The 27,721-nt window shown below is 40.3% G+C and overlaps 1 protein-coding gene across 1 annotated transcript in view; it reads right to left on the reverse strand.

Moving 5' to 3' along the window:
- LOC127988352 (complement factor H-related protein 4) overlaps positions 1 to 26,826 on the reverse strand; it is a 228,861-nt gene extending 202,035 nt beyond the window's left edge. The window contains exons 1-7 of the mRNA XM_052591085.1: positions 26,666 to 26,826; positions 26,403 to 26,582; positions 26,100 to 26,205; positions 25,942 to 26,018; positions 22,779 to 22,973; positions 21,359 to 21,556; positions 20,168 to 20,359 (exon numbers count right to left, since the gene is read on the reverse strand). Coding sequence (XP_052447045.1) covers positions 20,168 to 20,359; positions 21,359 to 21,556; positions 22,779 to 22,973; positions 25,942 to 26,018; positions 26,100 to 26,205; positions 26,403 to 26,582; positions 26,666 to 26,732 — 1,015 coding nt within the window. The 5' untranslated portion in view covers positions 26,733 to 26,826. The remainder of the gene's footprint in view (positions 1 to 20,167; positions 20,360 to 21,358; positions 21,557 to 22,778; positions 22,974 to 25,941; positions 26,019 to 26,099; positions 26,206 to 26,402; positions 26,583 to 26,665) is intronic.
- Between the last annotated feature and the right edge of the window lie 895 nt (positions 26,827 to 27,721).

The following is a 27,721-nucleotide window of genomic DNA, read 5'->3' on the forward strand; positions in this document are numbered from 1 at the left end:
AAAAAATAACAAATTTTACCTCTTCCCAACAGGGAAAACCACAAACAATCAAGAATGCATGATTATGTTTCATGGCTCTGCATTCAAAAATGTAATTATAATGGAAGTCAGTGAAAAAAAACATCCACCAACAATAAATTAGGGGAAAAAAATGTATCTAATGCTTATAGCAGTTTAATTGAGTGAATGTTTTCATCCCGAACATAACGAAAGGGTAGTGAATTTGAACAATGCACAAGGGATACATAATAATTTTTATTTGGCACCAGCCGCAATTAATGTTGACAGCTAGCAGGAGTGTGGTGGGGTGCGAGGTCTGTTTTGACCAATGGATGGAGACCTCAAGGCAGTGGCCTTAATGCTTATCTGAAGATTTGTCTTTATAGATTACAGTTTACATTGTACTTACTGAAGTACACCTCTGCATGCAGACACCCAATTGTACAAATTCATTTATAGATTTAAAACCCAGTCCTGAACCGGGAGAACAATGTTCTGCAGAGTTCAGTTCCAACACACTTGCTTGGACATTGCTACTGATCCTGAAGACCTTGCTTAGCTTAGGTGTGTTTATTTGGGGTAGCTAAACTTTGCAGGACACTGGCCAACCAAGAGGAGGACTGAGAGTCCTGACATTAGCATTTACATTCAGTGCATGTGATTTATCAACACTGAGTACATCTTAAAATGTACAGCTCATGAAAAATGGACAAACAGATGGACAAATGGACAAACATTAAATGCATAAACCAGTGTGAATAAAAAATATATTAAAATACATTTGGAGGTAGAGCCAGAATGGGAAGTTTTAAAGTACAGCTTGAAGTGTGAAGTTTATTCTTGTACACAGATATGGCATATTCATGGTAGTACACATGAAATTAATGTATTTATTTGCCATTTTACGTAAATAGAAATCCTGTCTCCCCCTCTAGTGGACATTAAGTGTAAGACCTTCATTGCTCAGATAATGAAAGTCACTAGGATTTTTTGAGAAGGAAATTTGGTGAAACATAAAAATTTTAGTCGTTGTCAATTACTCTCATAATAAATGATAATAATGTTCAAATATATGTTGGCTTTCTCAAGGCCAACAAAGAAGACTAAAAGAAAAACCATTCAATTTAGTATGTAATAAAACGAATATTACTAATTTATTTCATAAATTTAACTATAGTAATTTTCCCAATTAATTATTAATGTCACACACACCTACCTAGTGCCTTTTGACTTAAAAGATGAGAGTGGTAAATGTTACAGACATATTATCATGAAACTGTTCAGTCTATTATTGATTTTTATTTCCTCTTCACTTTTATCCAAGGAGACAAAACTATTTGCACTGTATTTACAGTGGGACAATATTCATACAATACTATAACCTAGAAATAATTTAAAGGCGTGACTTGCAAGTCACAGCAGCACGAATTATATGCGCAGCAACAACTGACTCAAATATTATGTTAATTAACAGTGAGCGGTGGTTTCAGACACTGCTCTTATAAGACTCTTATTCTGAAAGAATGTAAGATCGAGTTGAAGGCGGAGCGATCCGACCAATCAGATGAAAGGAGCGTTTCAGCTCCGCCCACAAGTGCGAATGAAATATTGAAGCCATAAGCCGTTTTTTAAACCCAAAACGACAAAATGAGAAATCAAGTCAAAAACTCATTTTCCGTTTGTTTACCTAGATGGAATCCTCTTGAGTCTTTCGTTTTCTGTTTTTTAATTGAAAACGGATTTGGAATGGACGGAAGATACCCTAATCCACTAGCCTACTTCCAGCACAAAAAAAAACATTTAGCAAAATATTAACCAAAATTAATCAGTTTCATTTATTGAGGCAAAATTTTCAATAAAAAGTTTTTTAAAATTATGATTTTTTAATTTGTAATCATTATGTAAAATTAGCTACAGGACCAATACCCCCCCCCCCCCCCCCCCCCATTTGAATATATAATATGACTATACATATATATATACATTAAATTACAGTAAAGATTAAACGCTTAAGTTATTTTTTAAGTAACGTTTCCTGTCGCCGATTAGGTTTCCTGGAGTCCACAGTTTATAAAAACACAGTTTGCTGACTTCCTGTTTGCTGTTGACGGCTGTTCTGCGTTTGAGCTCCGTCACTATATTCTTTTCATTGACTATTTTTAACTTAAAAAAAATTTTATACATCATTGTTTCCGTTTATATAACGCGTGAATATATCCTCTATTGTATTCTACAACAAAAACAATCAGAGCGCCTCGCTATCACTAGTTTTATTTTGATCTCCCGGGTCCGCTATTAGCTTTTAGCCAGTTAGCATCAGCAAGCGTGTTTGCTGCTAACTGCGCTTACATTGCTAATACTCTATTCTCACACATTACCACTGCTGTACTCACTGTTACTTGCTTTAATGGCGGATGAATGTCTCCACTCTGTGCAGCTCGAGCTCGAGGCCGTGGGGAAGCAGATTCGCGACCTGGAACAGAGGCAGGCCCAGCTGAGAGAGCGGAGACCCGCGCTGGAATCATCCCGGGCTGACGCTCACAAGTCCGGGGTAAGTATACAGCGTGCTGTTAACAGTCCCACCACGTCTACTCCGTGTGTTTCTCTGCGCAGGCCCGGTGCACCCAGGACGCGATCTTCCCAGATGTCCTTCACTGCGACGCCGGGACACCACGGACCCTGGGTGCATCCACAGCGGAGGACGCGAGCTGGGTCCCGGGCGACTACTTCTCCCCCTCCTGCCTTCAAGCTCTCCATCCAGAACCGCTTCGCTCCCCTCCGCGAGACAGGACGCGACGCTGTGATCATCGGAGACTCCATCGTCCGACACGTAAGTGCTACGTTAGCCGAAGGTAAAGTGCACACTCATTGTTTGCCTGGTGCTCATGTTCTCGATGTTTCTGCGCAGATACCCACGATCCTGAAGGACGGCGAGAGCCCCAGAGCGGTCGTGCTTCACGCCGGGGTTAACGACACCACGCTGCGGCAGACGGAGAAGCTGAAGAGGGACTTCAGGAGCCTGATCGAGACGGTTCGCAGCAAGATGCCCGCGGCGACGATCGTCGTGTCAGGACCAGTGCCCACATATCGACGAGGACACGAAAGGTTCAGTAGACTTTTTGCTTTAAATGAATGGTTGTTGTCATGGTGTAAAGAACAGAAACTGCTATTTGTTAATAACTGGAATCTTTTCTGGGAGCGTCCTAGACTGTTTCGCGCTGATGGATTACACCCCAGCAGAATTGGAGTGGAGCTTCTCTCTGACAACATCTCCAGGACACTTCGCTCCATGTGACTAGTAAGACAATTCTCAAATAACCATTATGATGAGTTTTGTTCTAACCGCTTAAATGCTAAAGGTACTTGCGCTGTAAAACCTATTAAGACTGTGTCTGTTCCCCGAATAGTGAGGTCAAAATATAAATATAATGTAGGATCTAGAAAAAATCTTATCGTAATTAAACCAGAGGAATGTAAAGTAAATGAACAAAAACAATTTTTAAAGTTTGGGCTCATAAATATTAGATCACTCGCACCAAAAGCAGTTATTGTAAATGAAATGATCACAGATAATAGTTTTGATTTACTCTGCTTGACTGAAACCTGGCTAAAACCAAATGATTATTTTGGTCTAAATGAGTCTACTCCACCAAACTACTGTTATAAGCATGAGCCCCGTCAGACTGGTCGTGGCGGGGGTGTTGCAACAATATATAGTGATATTCTCAATGTTACCCAGAAAACAGGATACAGGTTTAACTCTTTTGAAATACTTCTGCTAAATGTTACTCTGTCAGACATGCAAAAGAAATCTAATGTATCTCTTGCTCTGGCTACTGTGTATAGACCACCAGGGCCGTATACAGAATTCCTGAAAGAATTTGCAGATTTCCTCTCAGACCTTCTAGTTACAGTTGATAAGGCGCTAATCATGGGAGATTTTAATATTCACGCTGATAATGCAAATGATACATTAGGACTTGCGTTTACTGACCTAATAAACTCCTTTGGAGTCAAGCAAAATGTCACCGGGCCCACTCATCGTTTTAATCATACACTAGATTTAATTATATCGCATGGAATCGATCTTACTGCTATAGATATTGTACCTCAAAGTGATGATATTACAGACCATTTCCTTGTATCGTGCATGCTGCGTATAACTGATATTAACTATATGTCGCAGCGTTACCGTCTGGGCAGAACTATTGTTCCAGCCACCAAAGAAAGATTCGCAAATAACCTGCCTGATCTATCTCAACTGCTAATTGTACCCAAAAATACACACGAATTAGACGAAATTACTGACAACATGGGCACTATTTTCTCTAATACATTAGAAGCTGTTGCCCCAATCAAATTGAAAAAAGTTAGAGAAAAACGTACTGTACCATGGTATAACAGTAATACTCACTCTCTCAAGAAATTAACTCGTAGTCTTGAACGCAAATGGAGAAAAACTAACTTAGAAGTTTTTAGAATTGCATGGAAAAACAGTATGTCCAGCTATAGACAGGCTCTAAAAACTGCTAGGGCAGAGCATATACACAAACTCATTGAAAATAACCAAAACAATCCTAGGTTTTTATTTAGCACAGTGGCTAAGTTAACAAATTACCAGATGCCACCTGATTCTAATATTCCACCAACGTTAAATAGTAATGACTTTATGAATTTCTTCACTGATAAAATAGATAACATTAGAAATACAATAGCGAATGTAGATTCTACAGCGTCTAACACTTCAGTTTCATCCATCGCACCCAAAGATAAACTGCAGTGCTTTACAACCATAGGACAGGAAGAGCTAAATAAACTTATCACTGTATCTAAACCAACAACATGTTTATTAGATCCTGTACCCTCAAAATTACTGAAAGAGCTGTTACCTGTAGCAGAAGAAACACTTCTCAATATCATAAACTCGTCGTTAACTTTAGGACACGTCCCAAAACCATTCAAGCTGGCGGTTATCAAGCCTCTTATTAAGAAACCAAAACTAGATCCTAGTGTACTGGCAAATTATAGGCCTATCTCAAATCTTCCATTTATGTCTAAAATTTTAGAGAAAGTTGTGTCTGCTCAATTGAGCACCTTCCTGCATAAAAATGATATGTATGAAGAATTTCAGTCAGGTTTTAGGCCCCACCATAGCACAGAAACTGCACTTGTTAAAATTACAAATGACCTGCTCCTTGCGTCAGACCAAGGCTGCATCTCATTTCTAGTCTTACTTGATCTTAGTGCTGCGTTCGACACCATAGATCATGACATACTCATAGATCGATTACAAAACTATACAGGTATTCAAGGGCAGGCTCTAAGATGGTTTAGATCCTACCTGTCCGATCGCTACCATTTTGTTTACTTAAATGGGGAGTCATCTCATTTATCATCAGTAAAATATGGAGTGCCACAAGGTTCCGTCCTAGGTCCCCTTCTATTTTCAATATATATGTTGCCCCTTGGTAATATTATTAGAAAATACGGAATTAGCTTCCACTGTTATGCTGATGATACTCAGCTATATATCTCAACGAGACCAGATGAAACTTCCCAATTATCTAAGCTAACAGAGTGTGTTAAAAATGTAAAAGATTGGATGACACACAATTTTCTCCAATTAAATTCGGATAAGACAGAGATACTAATTATTGGACCAAAAAACACTACACAGAATCTTGTAGATTACAATCTGCAACTAGACGGATGTACTGTTACTTCCTCTACAGTCAGAAATCTGGGTGTTATATTAGACAGCAATTTGTCTTTTGAAAATCATATTTCCAATGTTACAAAAACTGCATTCTTCCATCTTAGAAACATTGCCAAGCTACGAAACATGTTATCTGTTTCTGATGCAGAAAAGCTAGTTCATGCATTCATGACCTCTAGACTGGACTATTGTAATGCACTTCTAGGTGGTTGTCCTGCTTCTTCAATAAACAAGCTACAGGTAGTCCAAAATGCAGCAGCTAGAGTCCTTATGAGGTCAAGAAAATATGATCATATTACCCCAATTTTACAGTCTCTGCACTGGCTACCTATTAAGTTCCGTATCAGTTACAAATTATCATTACTTACCTATAAGGCCCTAAATGGTTTAGCTCCAGCGTACCTAACTAGCCTTCTACCACGTTACAACCCATCACGCACCCTAAGGTCACAAAACGCTGGACTTTTGGTCGTTCCTAGGATAGCAAAGTCCACTAAAGGAGGTAGAGCTTTCTCACATTTGGCTCCCAAACTCTGGAATAGCCTTCCTGATAATGTTCGGGGTTCAGACACACTCTCTCTGTTTAAATCTAGATTAAAAACACATCTCTTTCGCCAAGCATTCAAATAATGTATCTTTTTTAATTGTGAGTGTAGTTGCATCTGTTCAAAGTTGCATTTTTATTCATTAGCTTGGGTTAAACTAATTTTACTTTGTTGGATCAGCAGCTATGCTAATGATGTCTGTATTTTGTTTCTATGTTTCGCCACGGGATTTACATCCCGTGGTAACTAGGATTTAAACAAGCTCCAGTCTGGATCCAGAACACCTGAGAAGAGATGATGCTGACCCTCAGAGGACCCCAGATGATGCTAACCTTGAATCAACAAACAGAACTAACAATTATTGCTAAATGTGTGACTGAATCATATAATAACTTAATTAATAATATTGATAGTTCATCGTCTAGCTGACTCGTCTTGTATTATTATTATTATTTTTTCTAAAATCCTGTCAAATGTGCACAAACTACTAGCTACTACTAAATATTGTAGAAACATAATTTTCTGTAAAGTTGCTTTGTAACGATTTATTTTGTAAAAAGCGCTATACAAATAAACTTGAATTGAATTGAATTGAATAAAAACATACAGTCATGCCCACAAATATTGGCACCCTTGGTAAATATGATCAAAAAAGGCTGTGAAAATTCATCTGTGTTGTTAATCCTTTTGATTCTTTTATTTAAAAAATTCACAAGAATGTATCCTTTCATTGGATAATAAGAATTTGAAACGGAGGGGAAATATCATTATGAAATTAATGTTTTTCTCAAATACTCGTTGGACACAATTATTGGCACCTCTAGAAATTCTTATGAGTAAAATATCTCTGAAGTATATTCCCATTCATATTCACAATTTTGAGCACTCCAGCATGATTATAAACATGAAATCATCCAGCTCTGACTTCCTTTTTCACAGAAATATAAAGAGGAGGGAAAATCCATCACAATGAGAAAAACCAGAGAAAATATTTATGAAGTGCAGCAAAAGATATTGGGGCTTCAAAAATCGGTGAAGTGGCTGTAAGAAAAGAACTAGGAAAGTAAACATTCCCATTTCCACCATCAGGGCAATAATTAAGAATTTCCCACCAACAGAAAATGATACAAAACTGCCTGGAAGAGGACGTGTGTTTATATCATCCTAATGTGCGGTGAGAAAGAGAGTTTATGTAGCTAAAGACTCTCCAAGGGTCACAGCTGGAGAATTGCAGAAAATAGTTGAGTCTCTGGTTCAGAAAACCTTTTAAAAAATTGTCAAACAGAACCTACATCACCACATGTTGTTTGGTAGGGTTACAAGAAAAATTATCCTAGCTCATTCAAAAACAAACTAAAGCATTTTCAGTTATCAGCCATGATTGGAATTTTAAATGGGACTGGCTTTTATGATCAGATGAAACTAAAAAGTGAGCTTTTTAGCAGCAAACACTCAAGATGGTTTTGGTGAACACAGAGAAAAAAAGTACCCCATGTGTACAATGAAATATACTGCTCTATTTTTGATGTTGTGGGCCTGTATTTCTGCTGGAGGTCCTGGACATCTTGTTTAGATACGTGGCATCATTGATTCTATCAAATACCAACAAATAAAAAATCAGTAAGTGACTGACTCTGTTAGAAATCTTATAATGGGTCATGTTTGGATCTTCCGATCATACAGTAATCCAAACACAAGCCTCAGAAATAACACAGAAATGGGTCACTGAGCTCAAAACCAAGCTTCAGCTATAGCCATTGCAGTCCTCTGACCTGAACCCTACAGAAAATGAGAGGAGTGAACTGAAGAGGAGAAGCTGGGAATCTGAAGGGTCTGGAGTGATTCTGGATGAAGGAATGGTCTCTGAACTCTTGTCAGGTGTTCTCTAACCTCATTAGGCATTATAGGAGAAAATTTAGAGCTGTTAAACTGGCAAATGGAGGTTTCAAAAAGTATTGAATAAAAGGGTGCCAATAATTGTGTCCAACGAGTATTAGAGAAAAACATTTATTTCATAATGATATTTCACCACATTTAAAATTCTTATTATCCAATGAAATTATACATTTTTGTGATTTTTTTTTAAAGAAAAGATCAAAAGGATTAACAACACAGATGAATTTTCACAACCTTATTTGATCATATTTACCAAGGGTGCCAGTATTTGTGGGCATGACTGTAGTACTGCGGTTTTAGCTGTTTGCTGTACACCTCGACCTAACCTTTGCCTTTTTTTTTTATTGCTTAGCTTAGCTCTCACTATATATTATAATAGTTTATATCATATTTTTTTTAAACATTATATATTTATTAGCCTACTTATTTACGAAATTGTATGAAAATACAGATGTTTAGATTATAACTCAGGTTTATTTGTAATTATTTTTTATAAAATATAGATTTTTTAAAAATGTCTCAGTACATATAGCCTAGTGACTGCAGAAAAAAAGTTAACCATGCATTCATAAATTTGCAATAGGCAATTATTTCATTTTATTGAAATGTACAAATTTTTGAATATTTAAATATTATATCTAAATATTTGTTTGGATGTAATATAGAAGTCACTTAGTAATTATAACTAGGTAACTAAGATTTGCACAAGCTCCAGTTTGGATCCAGAACACCTGAGAAGATGATGCTGACCCTCAGAGGACCCCAGATGATGCTAACCCTGAATCAACAAACAGAACTACCAAATATTGCTACAAGTGTGACTGCATCATATATTTATTATTAATTATTAATAATATTAATAATGTTCATCGTCTGGCTGACTACATCTTGCATTAATTTTCTGAAAAATCCTGTCATACGTGCACAAAATGACAGTCACCACTTATAAGCTATTACTAAATATTGTAAATATAGCTATACAAATAAACTTGAATTGAATTAATTATAATTCGGTCCCTCCGTGAAGAGAGAGTCAGTCTGCTTCGTGAGGAAAATGGGTCTCCGGCTGCGGAAAGTGAGTCTCCGGCTGCGCGAGGAAAGTGAGTCGTTCGCTGCGTGAGGAAAGTGAGTCGTTCGTTACGTGAGGAAAGTGATTCGTTCGCTGCGTGAGGAAAGTGATTCGTTCACTGAGGAAAGTGAGTCGTTCGCTGCGTGAGGAAAGAGTTGTTCGCTTAGTGAGGAAAGTGAGTCGTTCGCTGAGTGAGGAAAGTGAGTCGTTCGCTGCATGAGGAAAGTGAGTCATTCGCTGAGTGATAAAAGTGGTCGTTCGTGAGTGAGGAAAGTGAGTCGTTCGCTGTGTGAGGAAAGTTAGTTGTTCGCTGCGTGAGGAAAGTGAGTCATTCGCTGAGGAAAGTGAGTCATTCGCTGCGTGAGGAAAGTGATTTGTTCGCTGAGAGAAGTGAGTCGTTTGCTGTGTGAGGTGAGTCTGATGCACCGCCGGCCTATCAGTGGTAAACTCAGTGGCTACTGGCAATTATACGGTGAATTCCTGCGACAAGTCAGTAGCCTTATTTTTGGACCAGACCGCACGCAGAAGGTCAAGAGACTCAAGTGAGAGAACATGGACAAGACAGTTGGCCCGTGTACGTTTTGATCATTTCGGTTTATGGCTTCAATATTTAATTCGCACTTGTGGGCGGAGCTGAAACGCTGCTTTCATCTGATTGGTCGAATCGCTCCACCTTCAGCTCTGTCTTTTTATTCTTTAAGGCAGAATAACAGTCAGTGCGAGTGAAGCACTGTAATGTCTGAAACCACGGATCACTGTTAATTAGCATAATATTTGAATCAGATGTAGATGGGCACATAATTTGTGCTGCTGAGACCTGCAAGAGACCCTGTTGAATTATTGTATGAATATTGTCCCACTGATAAATATAGTGCAAATAGTTCTGTCTCTTTGGACAACATTGAAGTGGAAATAAATATAGTTAAATTTATGAGATAAAATTAAATAGGATTTTTTGGGAAGGTAAGTCTGGCCAGTTATACAAGCAACACGAGTCGGACGAGTCTGTAGATCTGAGCTGAATTGGGTGAAACATTAAAGTTCTAGTCTGTGTCAGTTACTCTCATAATAAATAATAATAATAATAATAATGTTAACTGTATTTTTTGGTATAAGTTGCATCAGTCCAAAAATACATCATGACAAGGAAAAAAACATATATAAGTCGCACTGGACTATAAGTCGCATTTATTCAGGACCAAAAGAAAACATCACCGTTTACAGCCGCGAGAGGGCGCTCTGGGGTAGGCTACAGGAGCACTGAGCAGCATGAGCACTGAGCAGCATAGAGCTAATTTTACTTTTTTATTTAGAAATTTAACTTTATTAATTTTTACAATTATTTATTAATGTCACACACACACATACCTATCCTTATGACTTAAAAGATGAGTGGTAAATGTTACATGGAACTGTTCAGTCTATTATTGATTTTTATTTCCACTTAACTTTTATCCAAAGAGAGAGAACGTCTCGGTTACGTACATAACCCTCGTTCCCTGATGGAGGGAAATGGAGACGTTATGTCGAACGACATATGGGGTCTCACTTGGGAGGCCAATCATCTCTGAATTTAAGAGAAAACACCAATGAAAATTGGCTAGTGGATTAACATACCTGAGACACTCCCCGTGCCAACGGGTATAAATAGGGTGACAGGTGCATCCACTCATTAGGTTTTATGCTGAGGAGCCGAGAACGTGTCCCGGCAATAGCGAATGGTTCAAGGTTGTGGCATGGGGACATAACGTCTCCGTTCCCTCCATCAGGGAATGAGGGTTATGTACGTAACCGAGACGTTCCCTATCTGTCGGTCACTACGAGTTATGACGAACGACATATGGGGTCCTATGGAAAATGGCACAACCTGAACACCATCACAACCCTGTGGCGCTGCAATTGTCGACAAGCCCTTGCGTGCCACAAAAGCTACGCTTAAGGTCGTAACCTTCCCAAAGCCCCAGCGCAAATTCACTGTCCTTGGTACCAAAGGGGCCAAAGGGTGAGTACATCGCTGCTGGAGAAGGCCACGCTTCTGTTCCGCCCACATAAAGTTAATGGAAGGGATTTCAACCTTCAGAGAAAGATTGCTTCAAATCTTCCCTATTTGTTCTTTCAGCTTGGCAAGACAATGGGGAAGCGAGCCTTGGGAAAAGGTGGCTACGGAGACCACATCCTACCCGTAGGGAGGTGACATGTGGAGATACTGATATGGACTGACCCAGGGGGCAGTACTACATATGGAAGGGGTCTCTGCGGCAGGTCCTACCCCAGAGTAGGGATGGAACGGCTGCCAGAAGAGACTGACAGAACGGGTCTGTCAAGGGAAGACACGGGTTTGCCAAAAGGGAAACCTTACCGTGGAAAAATACACATATGGGATTGCCTGTAGGGAATCAAGCCATATGGACACCTAGCCCAGTACAGGGGCTGACCGGAGCTCCGGGCATGCTAACACCAGTACTGGGCCTGGCAACAGACTGCCGAGGGTGCTGGAGGATGCTCAACCAGGGTGCGCCAACCAGGGAACTCTACTGGGAGAATAAAGGCGATCACATCCCTGTGTTGGGGGAATGGCGCAGCAAGCTTGACACCGAGCCAGCCCTTCCCAACAATTACCTGTTACCCAACACACAGGAAGAAACTGGCTCTACATGGAGGTTGTAAAACCTTGCAAAGGTGTTGGGTGTCGCCCAGCCCGCAGCACGACAGATGTCTGCCAGAGAGGCGCCGTGCGCCAGCACATAGGAGGAGGCCACACTCCGTGTGGAGTGGGCCCTAACCCCCAGGGGGCACAGCTCGCCTTGGGAATGGTATTCCAAGGCGATTGCATCCACTATCCATTGGGCCAACCTCTGTTTGGAGACAGCCTTCCCCTTCTGCTGACCTCCAAAACAGACCAGGAGCTGCTCAGAGCTTCTGAAGCTCTGGGTGTGGTGCAAGTATATGCGAAGCGCTTTTACGGGACACAGCAATGGCAAGGCTGGATCTGCCTCCTTCGGGGCAGCGTTTGCAGGTTCACCATCTGGTCTCGGAAGGGAGTGGTGGGAACCTTGGGCATGTATCCCAGCCGGGGTCTCAGGAAAACGTGAGAGTAGGCCGGCCCGAACACAAGGCACTCTTCACTTACCGAAAATGCTTGGAGGTCCCTGACCCTCTTGATGGAAGTGAGCACAATCAGGAGCGCTGTCTTGAGAGACAGGAACTTAAGCTCGACTGAATCCAGAGGCTCAAAGGGACCCCTCTGAAGTCCCGCCAGGACAATAGTGAGGTCCCAGGAGGGAATCAGGGGTGTCCTAGGAGGATGTAACCTTCTGGCACGCCTCAGGAACCTAATGATCAGGTCATGCCTCCCCAGGGACTGCAGTGGCAGCCACATACACTTTCAAGGTGGAGGGTGACAGCCTACGCTCCAACCTTTCTTGCAGGAAAGAAAGCACGACTCTGACCGAGCTTCTCCAGGGGTCTTCTCGGTGAGAAGAACACCAATTCGTGAACAGACTCCACTTCAGAGCATAGGCCTGCCTCGTAGAGGGGGCTCTAGCTTAAGTTATAGTGTCCACCACCGCCGGTGGCAGATCCCTTAGGTCTACCGCGTCTCGTCCAGAAGCCACACATGGAGATTCCAAAGATCCGGACGTGGGTGCCAAATGGTGCCCAGCCCCTGAGAGAGGAGGTCCCTCCTCAGGGGGATGCGCCAGGGAGGGGCTGTCACGAGGAGCATGAGTTCCGAAAACCAGGTCCGGGTGGGCCAGTAAAGCGCAACCAACAGGACCTGTTCCTCGTCCTCCCTGACCTTGCACAGTGTCTGTGCGAGCAGGCTCACTGGGGGAAACGCATACTTGCGTAAAGCCCGAGGCCAGCTGTGTGCCAGTGCATCTGTGCCCAGGTGGGCCTGGGACAGGGAATAGTACAGCTGGCAGTGGGAGGACTCGTGGGAAGCAAACAGGTCTGCCTGGGCTTCCCCGAATCGACTCCAGATCAGCTGGACCATCTGGGGATGGAGTCGCCATTCCCCGGGGAAAGTGAGCATTCGTGAAAGCGCGTCTGCTGCACGATTGAGCTCCCCCAGGATGTGGATAGCGTGCAGCGACTTGAGCCGTGTCTGACTCCAGAGGAGGAGATGGCGGGCGAGTTGAGACATGCAATGTGATCGTAGACCGCCCTGTCGGTTGATGTACAAAACAGCAGCAGTGTTGTCCGTGCGGACATAAAGCTAGATGCACTGCCAGCAACTCAAGACAGTTGATGTGCCAAAGTAGTCGAGGTCCTGTCCAGGACCCTGAAGCTGCCTGCCCGTTGCATGTCGCGCCCCATATGCCCCAGGAGCCTCTGAAAGTGTTTCAGTGGTACCACTGTCCTGCCTCTGAAGGAACTCAGGCAGTTCAGCACTGACTGGGCACGCTCGCTGGTGAGACGCACCGTCATACTCACCGAGTCTAACTCCATACTGAGATTATAGATTCTCTGCACAGGGGAGAGCTTGCTCTTCTCCCGGTTGACCTGAAGCCCCGACTGACTGAGGTGCCGGAGCACCAAGTCCCTGTGATCGCACAAGTCCTCTCGGGACGAGATAGTTGAGGATCCTGATGCCCACTTCCCAGAGTGGGGCAAGGGCACCTTCTGTGACCTTCGTGAAGACACGGGGGGACAGGGAGAGCCCGAAGGGGAGGAGCTTGTACTGCCATGCCTGACCCTCGAAGGCAAACCGCAGAAACGGTCTGTGACGAGGGAGGATCGAGACATGAAAGTACGCATCTTTTAGGTCGATCGCTGCAAACCAGTCCTGGGGCTGGACCAATTTGATAATGCATTTCTGCATCAACATCCAGAACGGGAGCTTGTGCAGGGCCCGATTCAAGACTCGCAGATCCAGGATAGGTCGAAGACCACTGGTTTTCTTGGGCACGATGAAGTAAGGGCTGTAAAACCCTGTCCTCATCTCGGCTGTAGGGACCAGCTCGATTGCATCCTTTGCCAGCAGGACAGCAATCTCCTCGCGCAAGACAGAGGCGTCCCAGACTGCCACCGAAGTCACGAGCAAGCCATTGAACTTGGGAAGTCGCCGGGTGAACTGAAATGCGTAGCCGAGTCGGAACGTCCAAATGAGCCAGCGTGACGGGTTGGGCAGCGCAAACCATGCTCCCGAACTCTGTACAAGTGGCACCAAAGGGACAGTCGACATACCCGCAGTGGTGCAGCGATGGGGAGTTGTGTCGGATGGCCCAAAAGGCATTGCGTCCTGAGTCATCACAGCCACACTCCCCGTGTTCCCGGAGGAACTGGCCAGAGACGCGTGGAGAGGCTTTGCGTCTCCGAATCGCGACCTCTTGATTGCTGGCGAAAGGGGTCGTCGTGGGTGAGAGTGAGGAGGCTGTGCGTCGCTCATTGTCAACCCACGAGCCTTGCAACTCGGAGGAAATTGCTCTTTCATTGAAAAAGTGGGTGCCATTGGCCGTTTGACCAGTGTTGTAACAGAAAGAAACATAAACTGAAGATTTTCCCCCCGGCCCTCCTCCGGGGGAAGGAGTGGCGCTGTCTCAGCAGTTTCCCACATCTCCTAGTTGCCCGTGTCAGGGCCGCTTAGTCGACTTCTTTGAGGACTTCACAGCCGGGAGTGACACGGGGGGCGCCGCTCTCCTGCGTGGGGCTCGACGCGCCGCCCTCGAAGAACTCTTAGCACGGGACTGAGGCGCTGCCCGCGACGGAATGGTGGCAACCGGAGGAACACGTCGGGGCAAGATGTGTTGAATGGCCTCGACAGTGTCGCCGAACAGGCCTGCCTGGGAGATGGGAGCTCGAGAAAGCGGGCTTTGTCCATGTCTCTCATCTCAGCCAGGTTTAGCCAGAGATGCCGCTCCTGGACCACCAGCGTGGACATCGCCTTCCCGAGGGACCGCGCCGTGACCTTCGTCGCCCGTCACTCCAGCATCAACCCCGGGTCAGTACCACCCTCGTGCATTGCTTTACGTGCTTTGGCTTGGTGTACCTGCAGGATAGCCATGGCATGCAGGGCGGAGGCAGCTTGGCCCACAGCACTGTAAGCTTTGGCAGCAAGAGCGGCCAGGCAGCTTACAGGCCTTGGACGGGAGACGCGGACGATTCCTCCAAGTGGCGGCGTTTTGCGGGCACAGGTGCACCGCAAATGCTCTCTCCACCTGGGGAACATCCACGTACCCCCTGGCTGCCCCGCAACCGAGAGTGGTGAGGATGGAAAAGGGAGACAAACTGCAATCCTTAGAGGTCGATAACCCATCCCCCAATGCAGCAATCGACATCTGATCCTCGGGCGGCGCACCGAAAGACAGCGCCACCCGGCGGTCCTCTGCTCGAGCCAGAGAAACCGGGACGGGTGGCGACAGAGGGGTCTGCTGCACTCCCCTTGAGTAGTGAGAGACGCGATCGCAGCGATGCCATGTTTATACGCCCACAGTAGACGCATGAATCATCCACGAGCGCAGCCTCAGCTTGTTGGACGCCCAGACAATGCAGACAACGCTCGTGACCATCAACCGAAGACAGGAAATGACCGCATCCAGAAGGACACGGACGAAACGGCATCTTGAAAAAGATGCGGATCGTCCGTGATTTGCTCTTTTAGAAAGAGCTCTTTTAGTCAAAGCGGCAAGGGGAATCGCCGTCACAGGGACACCGCTGTACCGCGCCGTCACACCGACCAGGAACAGCTTCTCAAAACAAAGAAGAATTGGCTTTGTAGTGACTGCTCTCATCAACTACTCTGCTCCACTAGCCAATTTTCATTGGCGTTTTCTCTTAAATTCAGAGATGATTGGCCTACCAAGTGAGACCCCATATGTCGTTCGACATAACTCGTAGTGACCGACAGATAGGGAACTATTTGCACTGTATTTGTATTCATATACAGAGTTATTGTAGAAGTAATTCATTCTGATATTTATATATTAATAAATCTTAAATTATATGATAGCAAACATGTATGTTCAAAATAAAATACTGGTCTCCCAGAATAGCAATGGAGGACACAAATTAAGAGAATATTAAATATATTCATTTGTTTTCCAAAAATGAGCAGAGTTTGTATGAGTCTGGAACAACATGTAGAAAGTAAATTATGACCATTATTTATTATTTTATTATTTAACTAACCCTCGGAAGAGCAGCCCTCCACATACATGAACATTTGTGAGGTATGTGAATGTCATGTCTGTTTTAATGTTTCAGTAAAGAAGCTTTCGGAAAGCAATACATTTATTCAAACAATATCACATGCTCTCACACTAGTGCTGCCATTACAGCATTCTGGAGAAATGTGGTGGACCGAGACATTAAACACAAAGTGTTGAAATTATAAAACAGATTATTTACCTATGCTTCCAGATGTGAATACACCTCTACCTGAAAATGGATAGTTTAAGTAAAAATTTTATTTTTTCAAATGGATTTCTCTTAGGGCACTGATGAAGAGCAGGGGGTGACTGGGATGAATCCTGGTCAAAGAAGAGAACTTCCTTTCCCCTAAACTGATGCAGCAGTGGTTTTAAATGAGGACGCTGCCCTGGATGATGTAGAAGATGTCACATACCGTGCTGATGGGGCTTCTTCATGACTACATCAGTTATGCTGAAGAGATCATGAAAATTGACCGTGATGCATGATCTATATTCATGGACTATGAAACTAACTGTAAGTGTATAATTTGTAAGAACAATGTTAAATGCTTTTTCTGTGTTGTTTAGTAGAAGAGTTTACACAGTCATTCATACACACATACATCTGTTAAATGTTATAATATCAATTTTAATGTTGTGGTTTATTTGCGTACTGTCATGCTAGAATAGTTGGTAAAGAACCTAACTAATTGTACATTTATTGTATAAGTGTTTTTGTATATTTTTATACAGTATATAAAATTGAACAAAGTCCAATTTGATCTTAAGTTATATTCAACAAAGTTCAATGCTTTATGAACTCGGTACGTTAGCTTTTAATGCCATCCTTTTCTGCATTCTTTCTTACATGTTACTTTTTTACTTTTCTCTTGTTTTTAATAAATATATTCATTTTGATAATTATTATTTGTGTGTAAAAGGGATATTTAAAGTGAACAATATTTTTAGGTTTTATGCCTAGCTAAATTTGGGTTCATTTAAACATAGAAATGCAGTGTTTCCCCACATCCTTACACTCAATTGGTGGCGGCACTCTGCGAGTTAATTTTCTACCAGCAGGAGGCGCTAAGTGCGGGAGAGGTAGGTTTCTCCGGTAACGGGGGTAACTGGGTTCATCCCAAATTGGGTTGTTTTCAACCCAGCAATTTTTAGAGTGTAGGATCTCATGGCCATGACATAAGGATGTCATCCCCTCCACAAAATGATCTTTTGGCTATGACAAAGGCCTAACATCACGTTCCCATGAGTTAATATGATGTTCCCACAAATTAATATTTTGTGGCCAAGACATATCACATTCCCATGAGTTAATATGACATTCCCATGAATTAATATTTTGTGGCCAAGACATATTATCATGTTCCCATGAGTTAATATGTCGTGGCCACAACAAAACTAAGTGAATCGAACATGTCTCCTCCCAGTTCACTGTACTTCCGCAATATTTTGAATTAATAAAGTAGCGCCAACTTGATATGCTTAAAAAATGAAAAAAATGCATGAAAATCCAATGACACCTAACATTACATCGTCATCGCATCTTGTGTAAGGCTGCCTAACTCACACCTTAAATTAAAATGCAACAGTTTTGCATTCAAATGCGGATTAATTTAAATGAGAATATTTGAATTTAGATTTTTTTTGACAGCTCTAAACAGCTGATTAATTTTACACAGTTATGCAACTGAACCGAATCAATACTGACTAATTGAGATGTACTGTATGATGACATTATTTGCTTGTTAGAGCTGCTTTACAGCAGGATTGGAAATATTGTTAGGGCTGATGTGAAACAATCTATATTTTAGAAATCGCTTTAGAAATTGTTGAATCTGTGACTTGGCTTGCATGCATATTCAGTGGATGGGAGGATTATGATTATAATATGATTAAAAACCATGCATTGTTTTGTAAATAACAATGTTTTATACTTTAACTTTGTAAGCAGTAAAACAACGCAAACAGGGAACAGGGTTTCAAGTTTAGAAACATTTTGAGTCTCCCTCTTCCTTTTACTGTAGAAACCCCACCGAAAAACATGTATTTTACCTCCCGAAATGTGATTTTTACAATTGGGCAAGTTTTATGTAGAAATTGGGTGGGTTTTAATGAGAAAACCTGGCAACCCTGCATCACCCCACACACACACACACACACACACAGACACGAGTCCAGTGAACAAGAACAAAATAAATAGTTGTGGAACTCGGCTGTCAAAGCTAATTTATTCACTTAAACATCAAATGAAGTGATTATTTTCTTTTTAATTCTGATCATGCCAATGTATTTATTGATGAGTACACTATTATTTAAAAAATGTTAGCCTGAATGTACTGTAAGTCGCTTTGGATAAAAGCATCTGCTAAATGCATAAATGTAAATGTAAAATGTATGTTTGTAATAATAACGTTACCTGCCTGATGGATAGTAATGTCTACAACGGACAAGACCGCTGACATGACCGAAGTTGTATAATTAGGTACGGCCTCCCTGCTGCACTAATAGTAGTAAGGCCTTCCTCTCTTTATACTTGTCCTTAGCTGGATTAGTTGTGTCCCCTTTCAAAAACGGCTCTTGAGAAATTGTATGTTTATAGTTTCCTTCTGCTGTTAGATGAAATTTAGGCTCCTGAGTGCCCTACACTAATATTGGCACCTTTGGTAAATATGAGCAAAGGTGGCTGTGAAAATAATTCTGCATTGTTTATCCTTTTGATCTTTCATTAAAAAATTCACAAAATTCTAACCTCCTTATAAGTGATTCAAACTGAATCCAACTGTATGAACCATGTGTGTGCCATATGGTACCAAAACCATATGTTTTGTTCAATTATTGTGCAATTTTGAATGACGTCTTTTGTTTTGCAAAAGATACTTGTGTGTGTATCTATGTGTGAATTTTGTGTAGTGTTTTAATGAAATTAGGCTTGCTTTTAAAATCATGCCTAAGCAATCATAAAAAGCTGTAATGTTTGTTAATGGAACTCATCAGTTGTTTTTTTGTGTGTGTGTGAAAACAAAAACAAATAAACAAAAATCATTTAAAAACATTTGTATAATTATTGTACATGCAAGAAATCTTAAGAAGTTCTAACATCTTCCTAACATTTTTGATCAGACTCCTAGACTATGTGTAGGTTTATATCGAAGTACTGTACGCCTGAATCGACTAAGGCTGGGATTTAACTGGTTTGAAATAAAAGGGATATTCGTGTCCAAGAACACGAATCGATAGAACAAAAATTTGTGGCTGTCACAAAATGCTGTAAGACTGGGTTGGGAAGTCACACCAAATGATGATTGAATTTAATTAATAGAAGTTAATTAATTGATCAAGAAAAGTTTTTGACATTACTCTGTTATTATCTTAATTTTACGAAGTGCCTTCGATTTTAACAGTACTGTAGCTTTTCAGGTTAATTTTGCCACAATGACTGGTTAATGGCCATCGGTAACCAGTTTATATTATATATATATATATATATATATATATATATATATATATATATATATATATATATATATATATATATATATATATATATATATGTATGTATAAACAATGTTTTTTATGTATAGTGGAGACTGGTGCTACCCAGCTGTCCATCAGCTCACCAAGAGATGAAGAAAGACAGAAAACAAAATAATTTAATAATGGTCATTGCCAGTTTGGGACTGGGTTCATGTTGTGAATGTTTGATGCATTTTTTTTTTTTTTTTTTACATTATACATAATAAACATCCCAACATTTTGTAAAAATATTTAAAGCAAATTTATAATTGTTTCATACCTCTACATGTTGGATATGGCTGATCCCATTGTCCATCTGACTGGCATTCAATTGCTCGATGTCCGTAAAGCTTCAGGTTCACATCAGTGCAGTGAAAAAGTAAAACATGTCCAGGTCTATAAGGTGAAACAATACTTGGATGTCCATATAAAATTCCAACATTGATGAGTTGTTCCCCCTCACAGGCAATTTCTGTAGATGAAAAAAATACAATTCAATCTTTATTGAAAGAAAACTGCAACAGTTTTACTGGAATAAAGCAAAGCAGTTTAATGAGAGCTAACTTTACTTCAAATTTAGACCCACATTTGGGTTTTATGGTCAGTGAACTTTCATGAAAGAATTCAGAAAGGCTTTGCAAATAAATGTGCTATACAAACATGATTATATATTGTGCAACATATTGGATGTTTATCCTTCAGCTACGTTGTGTATCAATGCGTCACCTTGAGCATTTATTGAGATGTGTATGTGTGTATATATTATACAAGAGATCAAAATGAGACTTTCTGAAGAAAATGTGAGTTGATTTTATCACTGCCAACTTGTCACCGTGTTGGTAGTATTTATCAATGTTGTTGCTAGTTTGTTCTGGTCATCGCTAGGTGATTTGTTTTTCTTGGCCCAAATCAAAAGAGATTTGAGTGCTGATGAATTTTTCACCAAAGTTTAGCTTTTACCTTATGTGATCCTTACAAACGCTGCTAATAAAAACTCAGCATGGAAGAGCTCCTGATTCCTTTTCTTGATGACAGATCCTTTTTGTTGCTTTAAAGATTGGTTTCTATTTTTTTATAGGCTATTCTCTATTATAGGCTACTACACTGTATATATTCAAAAATTTGATCCTTAAATATTCTGTGCTTAGTGTCAATTTTGAATTAACCACTTCAGTTTATTATGTATTATTTCAATTTTCAAATTATTTTGTTGGCTTTGCTTGTGAAATTATTTCTTTCTGTAATTTGTTTTCCATTGCTTAGGTTATTTATATATATTAGGTTATTATATATTTATTTTGGCCTTGGGTCACTCTGAAGTTATTGCTCTTTAATAACTTATCTTTCTTCAATAAAAAAGTTGGCTTAAAGTCAGTGTATTTGTTGATCTGGTGTAAGAAGCATGCATATTGCATGTGTACCACAGATCTATCTTTAGTCAATCAGAAGCTTTTATTTTCTGTGTGCTTACCTTGACATATAGGAAAAGGGCTGCTCCATTCTCCATTTGGCAGGCAGGTGATGATTTTCTCTCCGTTTAATGTCATCCCTTCTCCAGTGCATGCAAAAGTTAGCTTGTGTCCAGGTTTGACGGGACCCGCAAAATCAGGGAGTCTTTGAATTCGTAAGTCTCCCACTGTTCTGTTCGACTGCAGAAGACATGTTGCCTCTAGAGAAAGAAGATAATTGGCCACATTTTATCCACTTAAAAGCTTTTACAATTTTATGAGTTCCTAGAGGTTGGGAGTAACTTTGCTACAAACTTCCAGTGTGATTTGGCATAATACATTTTTTTGATGAGTTAAAATTATGTATTCACCTTTCCCTAATAGCGTCATGTAAAATTCAAAGCGGTGGTTTAATTTGTTCAGAACACAACTACTTAATTAATTACTGCACTGTATTTTATTTAGCATTATACAAAATCGAGCATCGCTTTAGTTCAGTCAGGTCATGATAGTCATGCTTGCATCAGCTGACAGTCAGCTGTTCCTGATGTGTACCAATCCAGTCTTGACACCTATCTCCTGCGGTCTATTTAAATTCCCATTCTTCAGTGTCTCTTCCATCGCATCGCTGCTTGCAATTAACTCCCTCCTCCAACCCCAACTCCACCAACTGAACCTGTAATCTGATCTAAATTGTTCTTTCTTTACAGTGTCTTCATTTGAAGCAGTCGCTCACATTTTGTTTACAACTCATGTAATTGTGAATTTTAATTATGTATGCTTATGGTTCTGTTCTGTACCCCAGGGGGGTTTGTCTTGCTGCTTTCCCTGCTCTGTCCAAGCATGGCTGCATGGACGGGCGTGTGGAGTGTTCCCCAGAACATAACCATACCGCCAACACTAACTGTATGCAATTATAATTGTCATTAAATATACTTGACGGAAGTGGTCCTGATTGAAATAGTATTAGAAAAATAATATATACAATATAATAAACAAATTCCACAAAAATATGAAATATTATAAAATAGGAAGCATAATATTATAAAATACGAACAATATCCCACAACTATATTTTTAAGAAATATGTCATAAAATTAAGAAAAATGGAACATTTGCCATTTGCAAAATAGTATTTACAAAGGATACAACTGAAAGCATCTGTCAATCAAGAATTAATTTTTATATTGTAGTGATGTGTGACATTTCATTGGTCATTCAGTATTCCCGCCCACTACCTATGGAACAAGCCTCTAAAATGCTTTGCGCGTTCAAGTTGCTAAACTTATTCTTAGCGTCTAACTCAGTCTCTGGTGAGTGAAATCTAATGTTTTACTAGTCTGTGGGTAAATATAGACTTTTTGTCATCTAGCTTTAAATTTAGTCTTACATGAGAGTGATTTACTCGCAATGTAGAGAGGTGTTTACAATCTGTGAACTTACCAACACATTTCGGTAATGGGCTGCTCCATTCTCCATTTGACTGGCAGGTGATTACTTTCTCTCCTCGTATAATCAGTCCATTACCCTCACATGAAAATGTCAACCTGTGTCCACTTCGGATGAAGTCATCAGAGTGGTCAGGGAGTCCCGCCACTCGGACGTTTCCTTCTGGGACTATTGGTTGACATGATACCTCTAAACAGAAAAGGGTTTCAGGAGCTCAGATGGCCTTTATGGTTATTTCAGTCCATCCAGGATATACACAATGTAAAGAAAGATTTGATGTCACCTGCATTTTAGGGCTTTATGGTATTCTTACAATTATTAAGGGGGGGGGGGGGGGGGGGGTGAAATGCTCGTTTTCACTCAATATCCTGTTAATCTTGAGTACCTATAGAGTAGTACTGCATCCTTCATAACTCCAAAAAGTCTTTAGTTTTATTATATTTATAAGAGAAATATAGTCTGTAACGATTTTTCCCGGAAAAACACGACCGGCTGGAGGCGTGACGTGTGGGCGGAGCTAAAGAATCACGAGCGCGAGTAAGCTTTTGCGTTGAGAGCGTTTGGAAGCTGTGACATTACCGTGAGGAAAAAAACATCATCCAAAACAAACCATGGCTAACAGTCAGATTCAGCGATTCAGCAGATCCAGAGGCTGAAATTTAACAAGAGCAGCATCAGCAACGACGTCTCTATGTGGTATGTATTGAAACTGTATATATTTGCTTAGCGGTTTTGGAAAAAGACTAAGTTCCACTTTATGTCGTCTTTTTTTTTTTTTTTTAAGCTGTACATGTGGAAAGTGCAGTTTGATGACAACATCGCATGTTGTTTACTTGATGTGCTTAGAGTTAGGTCCGAGTCCACCTTTGTCGAGTACGAGTCAAGACCAAGTCCACAAACATCAAGTCCGAGTCCGAGTCCAAAAGGGGCCGAGTTGGACTCAAGTCCGAGTTCTTAAAGACAGAGTCCGAGTCGAGTCCGCCCGAGTCCAGAAAGTAATTAAATTAAAAAAGATTATGAATTGGTATTGTACATTTTTACATTCTATTAATATTTTAAACTTTCAACCCATTAAACCAATGGCAATATAAAAATGTAATAAAAAAATACCACTGTTACATCTAGTCATTGCCATTGAACATTTTTATTTTATGTCAACAGAACTAGTTTCCTATCAAAAAAGGTTTCAAAGGTTTTTATTGTATTACAAGTGCATAAAAATACAAATGAAACTGTTTTATTATTGTATCACACTATATTGTCCTCCAGTTAAAGCTTACATTTTAATTATTTAATGCCTCTCCCCCCACATTTGACAGAGGTAAAGTGCAGCCAATGAGGAGATCCTTAATGATGACATTATGAATTTCACGGATCACCAGTACACTGAACCGAAAACCGTTTCTTTCGGACGCGTCCGATTTGAGAAATGGAAGCTTTAGCATAAGTTCTGCCAGGAAGACTCAATTGTTAGCGTGACCTATTACCTTTTCAATCGTCCAATCACGTTCTAATAATAGAAGTATAAAAGAACCTGTGCTTACACTTGTCTGAGTTTGCAGATGCTGAACACGTCACTCGCCACCACCCACCCCTCCACCACCAAGATTGGCTCCTCCCTCAACAATAACAAGCATCTTCCCTCCATCTCCCTTACCACCACAGGATGTTCTTCCCCTCCAACCATACCACCACCACCAGGATGGTCCCTCCTAAAACGTCACGGGGGTCGGCTGCGCCCCTGCCTTCATCTTCAGGCAGGAAATACTGAATCCGTACCCTCGGACAGCTATTTACGAATGGGGCCTACGCCAAATACAAACATACAGCTTGCTGGGTCATAAATAAATGTATGAATTGTTTCAATATCTTCTCCGAGTCTTTCTGGTAGAACTGATGAACTGATGATACTGCGCATGCGTTTAATTTTTCAAGTATTTTTTTAAACATTGGAAAGTGTGATAAAATAACTAATATATATATAGTTTAATTTTTTTTTTAAGATACATGTTTCTAATCTGTATATTGTAAATTATGTATGGGCCAAAGGGGTTTTCAGGGAAGTTGGACAATAATTAAGACTCTAAAGACTCCATGTTTAATATGAATAAGGGATGATTTATGAAATATCTGTACTGTATTTATAGTTAATGTTGACAGATTCACAAATTGAGTTTGTAGTAAACAGAACATGAACACGAGTAGAGCAGCTGATGATACTGAACTGCAGTACGTGCCGGTTTGAGCGATTCTCGTTTTCGAGTCAAGAATTGGTTGCATCGGTTTTCGGATCATCAGTAAACTGAACCGAAAACCGTTTCTTTCGGACGCGTCCAATTCGAGAACCGAGGAGCTGATGATACTGTGCATGCGCGATTCAGCGTGAAGCCGACTGACTCACAGCGCGTCTGAACCGAACTGATTCTTTTGGTGATTGATTCTGAACTGATTCTGTGCTAATGTTATGAGTGCGGGTAAACCGAGGGCTTGAATGAAGGGCAATCTGACGAAACATAAGTTCATTTAATAACAAATACATCTTTATATATTGTGCAAATCCGGCGTCAAACTGGGCCTTGTTTGTAAAACAAGCATCTTCGAAATGCAGGGAACAAACAAAAACACTTGCACAACTCCGTTGACGCTCTGTAAAAATAAACTCCATCCACTGGTCCCTTAATGCTGTTTTTTTTTTTTTTTGGTAATCTGTGCAGGGTTGTCTTGCCTTGGCAACCAAAAACACACTTCTTTTGTGACATTTCGCTCTCTCGCTCTGGTCAGTGAATGTCTCTGCTCTGCTCCACGGGAGCGCGCGCTCTTCCGGGAGAAGTGCCCTTAGGACCCATATAAGGAAATTCCGCTCCATCTAACGTCACACAGAGCCATACTCGAAAAAAAAACTTTCCGAAACTTGTGACAACTCCTTCAAACGTACAACTTAATTTTTGAAACTTTGTTCATGTTTAGCATGGATGGGAATCCAACTCTTTAACAGTGTAAAAAACCCAGTATGCATGAAATTGCATTTCACCCCCCCCCCCCCCCTTTAAAATATTCTTCACATAAAAATAAATAAATAAAAAAACATGTGACATTGCTGTGAAACCCCCTTTTTGAAATCTTTATTTTTAAGAGTTTAGGCGATTTAATTCAGTACCTTCACATTCAGGTAACTGATTGTCCCATCCACCTTCCCGACATGTTCTGGTGTCAAATCGACTCATAATCTGGTATCTTGAAAAATACATCTCATAAGATTTTTTTTTTTTGTTTTTTTTTTTTTGATAAACTCTAAATATGAAACTACATACTTACCCATCGTTGCAGATATACTTGATGGTTGTTCCAAAAACAAAGGGTTTTCCCTTTTCGACAACGTAATGACCATTTGGAATATCTTGAGGTGACTCACAGGGTTTGACTTATGATGAATCAGAGGCAAAAGATACAATTCTTAGAATTCAGCCTCTGAAGGCCAAGGAAATTACATGTATTACTTGATAACAAGCAACTTAGGTTACTTCAGATCCATACAATTAGATTTTAAAAGTACTGTACATCAGTCCAGGGATATAAATTGTATATGTGTGTGTGTGTGTGTGTGTGTTATATACCCACGTGAACATTTAACATCACGAACTATTTTCCATTCATTATTGGTACACTTGTAGGTTATTTTTCTCTGAGAGATATAGCCATGATCGCAATTGTATTCGAGTATATCATCCTCAGAGTATTGGGTTTTTTTAGAGCTTTCAGAAACCACTGCATTCTCGACCACTGGGATCTCGGAGCAACCTGTTAGACCATTAGAAAATATCATCTTTCCTGTAATTTGAATTTAATAATTGAATAATTCTCTTCAAAAAGAGATACCTCACCATTTGATGTAGAAGCATAAACAATGAAGCACATCCAAAGACACAAAAAAGCAGGACTTGATTCCATTTTCCCCAGTCTGTCAGTTTGTTCACACTAGAAGAAACTTGCCAGACAAAGTCTTTACCTTAGTTAATATTTGACAGTTCTGGGCAGGACGTTTGCTGCATGATGTTTACTTGGGATCACATAGGGGCATGTGTATTGCATGTTTAAAAAGAGGTTTGATTTGTCTAAATAATAATAATAACCAATGATGGATCATAAAGTAATATATTGTGATTCAAAAGTCTGAGCTACGCTGTAGTTAAAAATCTAGTAAAAACTAGTGAAAATTTTACCTTTTTTGGAAATCTTTACAAAGTAAATTATCATTAATTATCAACAATTGGTTTAAATCAGTAACAGATATTATGTAATGTTTAACAGATCATTCGTTAATAAATATTAAAATAGCTAAAAATATGAGATAATGTGCTTGGAAATGTTTGGGCATATTTTGATAACACTTCATATTGTGTCCACCTTCAACAAACAATAAATATTTTTCTAGACATTTTACTGACTGTAGGTAACTTTGCAAGTATGTTATCTTATTCTATTAACCCTAACATAACTGTCTACTAATACATTAATGGGAGTTGACTCATTTATGCAAAGTTACTTATAGTAAGTAGACAGTCTAAAGTGGACTTCATTATATCATAAATCTGTCATCAGTAAATGCAAAGTTTTTTTCCCATTAAAATGCTGTTCTTGTTGCTATGATTTGTTGTTTTTATGTCTTAAGAATATGAATACACTTAACTAATCAACTTTTACTCACACTTTGTTATAGCAGCAAAATGTCCAATTGCCATAAATGTACTAAATGTTTAGTAAAGGTTTATACACATTTCCAGATGATAAATAATTTAAACTTTATATTAAGTACTGCAAAAACTTAAACAAAATGTGTGCAAGCAGTTGAAGTCTGCATACACCTAAAAAATGCAAATGCATTTTTTGTGCCATGCAATAACATAACATGAGGGAGTTGTAATGCTTTTCTCTTGTAT

This window comes from Carassius gibelio, chromosome B22 (genome assembly GCF_023724105.1).
Source record: "Carassius gibelio isolate Cgi1373 ecotype wild population from Czech Republic chromosome B22, carGib1.2-hapl.c, whole genome shotgun sequence".
NCBI classification, from domain to species: domain Eukaryota; kingdom Metazoa; phylum Chordata; class Actinopteri; order Cypriniformes; family Cyprinidae; genus Carassius; species Carassius gibelio.